The sequence below is a fragment of the Monoraphidium neglectum genome (assembly GCF_000611645.1).
Source record: "Monoraphidium neglectum strain SAG 48.87 unplaced genomic scaffold scaffold05700, whole genome shotgun sequence".
Taxonomy (NCBI): domain Eukaryota; kingdom Viridiplantae; phylum Chlorophyta; class Chlorophyceae; order Sphaeropleales; family Selenastraceae; genus Monoraphidium; species Monoraphidium neglectum.
In genome coordinates this window covers 1-1,704 of record NW_014007930.1, presented here as the reverse complement: position 1 = coordinate 1,704, position 1,704 = coordinate 1, and the positions used below count along the sequence as shown (strand labels likewise).

General features: G+C 71.7%; 2 protein-coding genes across 2 annotated transcripts in view; one reads left to right on the top strand and one right to left on the bottom strand.

The window, feature by feature from the left end:
• MNEG_15825 (hypothetical protein) overlaps positions 1 to 983 on the bottom strand; it is a gene marked incomplete at both ends in the record, with an annotated part of 2,614 nt that extends 1,631 nt beyond the window's left edge. The window contains 2 exons of the mRNA XM_014035705.1: positions 358 to 468; positions 756 to 983. Of these exons, the coding sequence (XP_013891159.1) occupies positions 358 to 468; positions 756 to 983 (339 nt within the window). The remainder of the gene's footprint in view (positions 1 to 357; positions 469 to 755) is intronic.
• Positions 984 to 1,383: 400 nt separating this feature from the next.
• MNEG_15824 (hypothetical protein) lies at positions 1,384 to 1,639 on the top strand (the record flags this gene model as incomplete). Its single annotated transcript, XM_014035704.1, has 1 exon — positions 1,384 to 1,639. A coding segment is annotated over one exon (256 nt), but the record flags the coding sequence as incomplete, so codon positions are not given.
• Between the last annotated feature and the right edge of the window lie 65 nt (positions 1,640 to 1,704).

The following is a 1,704-nucleotide window of genomic DNA, read 5'->3' as shown; positions in this document are numbered from 1 at the left end:
GGGGGGGGGGGGGCGGTCAGGGCCGGCCGCAGAGGGTATTGGAGGCGCCCCCTCGCAGACAGGGGCTTGGAGTGTTGGTGGAATGGCGGCTCAGTCGAGGGGTGCAAGCACATACAGGCAGGTGCATGCAAGTGGATGCAAGCAAGTGGGTGCGCATGCGACGGCACGCAAACGCACCTTACTCTGCACGCAAGCGGGGAAGCAACCGTCACCCTTTGCCTCGTCAGCGATAGCGCCATACTTGAACGACAGCACGCAAGAAAACATGATTGCAAGCCCAGCTGATCACAAACGCGGTTCGCTGGACCGCTGTCCTGCCCCGACGCCACACTGCGCTGCCCAGCCCGTGTGCCCCACCTCAAAGCCCGCCGCCGCCAGTCCCTCCGCAACGCGCGCATCCGCCGCCGCCGCCGCCGGCTCGTAGCGGCGCCCGAAAAACACGCGGGACGCACGCGCGGCCGACGCCACCTGTGGGGGGGTGGCCGAGTGCCACAGGAACGGGTGTGACGGGCGATGGTTGCGCTTTCAGGCTTGTCTGCTCATCTTGACTTCAACGCCTGACTCAGTCTTCCCGGAGCAATCACGGCCGCTGCAGGTGCCGTCCTCTATTGGACGCACAGCATTGCCCGCTGCACAGGCCGCACCTCACGCGAGCCTCAAGCAGAGGCAGCCCCGCCGCCTGGCGCGCCCGCGCGCCATCTCGCGCCCCCCCCCCCCCACGCATAGGCCGAGGCGGCGGGGCGGCCGCCACGCACCTCCTCCAGCGCCCGCTGGTAGGGCCCGCGCTTGAACACCACCTCTGCCCCCCTCCCATAGCGCGACACCAGGTCTGCAGACAGCGCCTCGAGCGCGCAGCGCAGCCAGAAGCGGCTGGCCGCGCCGGGACGCCAGCTGGAGCCGCCGCTGGCAGCCGAGGGGTCGGCGCCGTCCTCCTCGGGCGAGTGGATGTAGACGAGGGTGAGGGTGCCGCCCTGGCGGGACATGAGGGGGGGAGGGGCGCCGCGATTCTCGGCAGAGGCCTCGTCAGCATCCGGGAGGGTGTGGGACCCTATGCATGTGCGGTTCGAGGCGCCCGGCCGGCGGCAAGGGGCCGGCGCGCGGGCGGGCGCCGCGCACCTGCGCGGCAGCTACGCGCGCCGCCTCGCAGAGGGCGGGGTTGTCGTGGATCCTCAGGTCCTGGCGCAGCCACAGCACGGCCCCTGGCGCCGCCGCGGCGCCGGCCGCGGCGACGCCCTGCGCGGCGCCGGCGGCCAGGCGGGACTTCTTGCCTGCGGGCGCGGCCGCGGGGGAGGCGCGCCGGGCGAGATCAGAGGCTAAGCGTCGGGGTGCATGGCCGCGGCGGCGGCGGCAACCAGTGGCTTGGGCGGATCGTCACGTGCAGTGATGCAGCAGCAGCAGCAGCAGCAGCAGCAGCAGCAGCAGCAGCGGCGGCGGCGGCGGCGACAGCAGCAGCAGCAGCAGCGGCAGCAGCAGCAGCAGCAGCAGCAGCAACGGCAGCAGCAGCAGCAGCAGCAGCAGCAGCAGCAGCAGCAGCAGCAGCAGCAGCAGCGGCAACAGCAGCAGTGGCACCAGCAGCAGCGGCACCAGCAGAGATTCGACGCAGGGACCAATCGCAGCAGCACGCCAGCCCCGCCCACGCGTGAACACGGACCACCCACCCGCCAACTTCCGCGCCGGCCGCGACGACACCGAATTGAAGTGCAC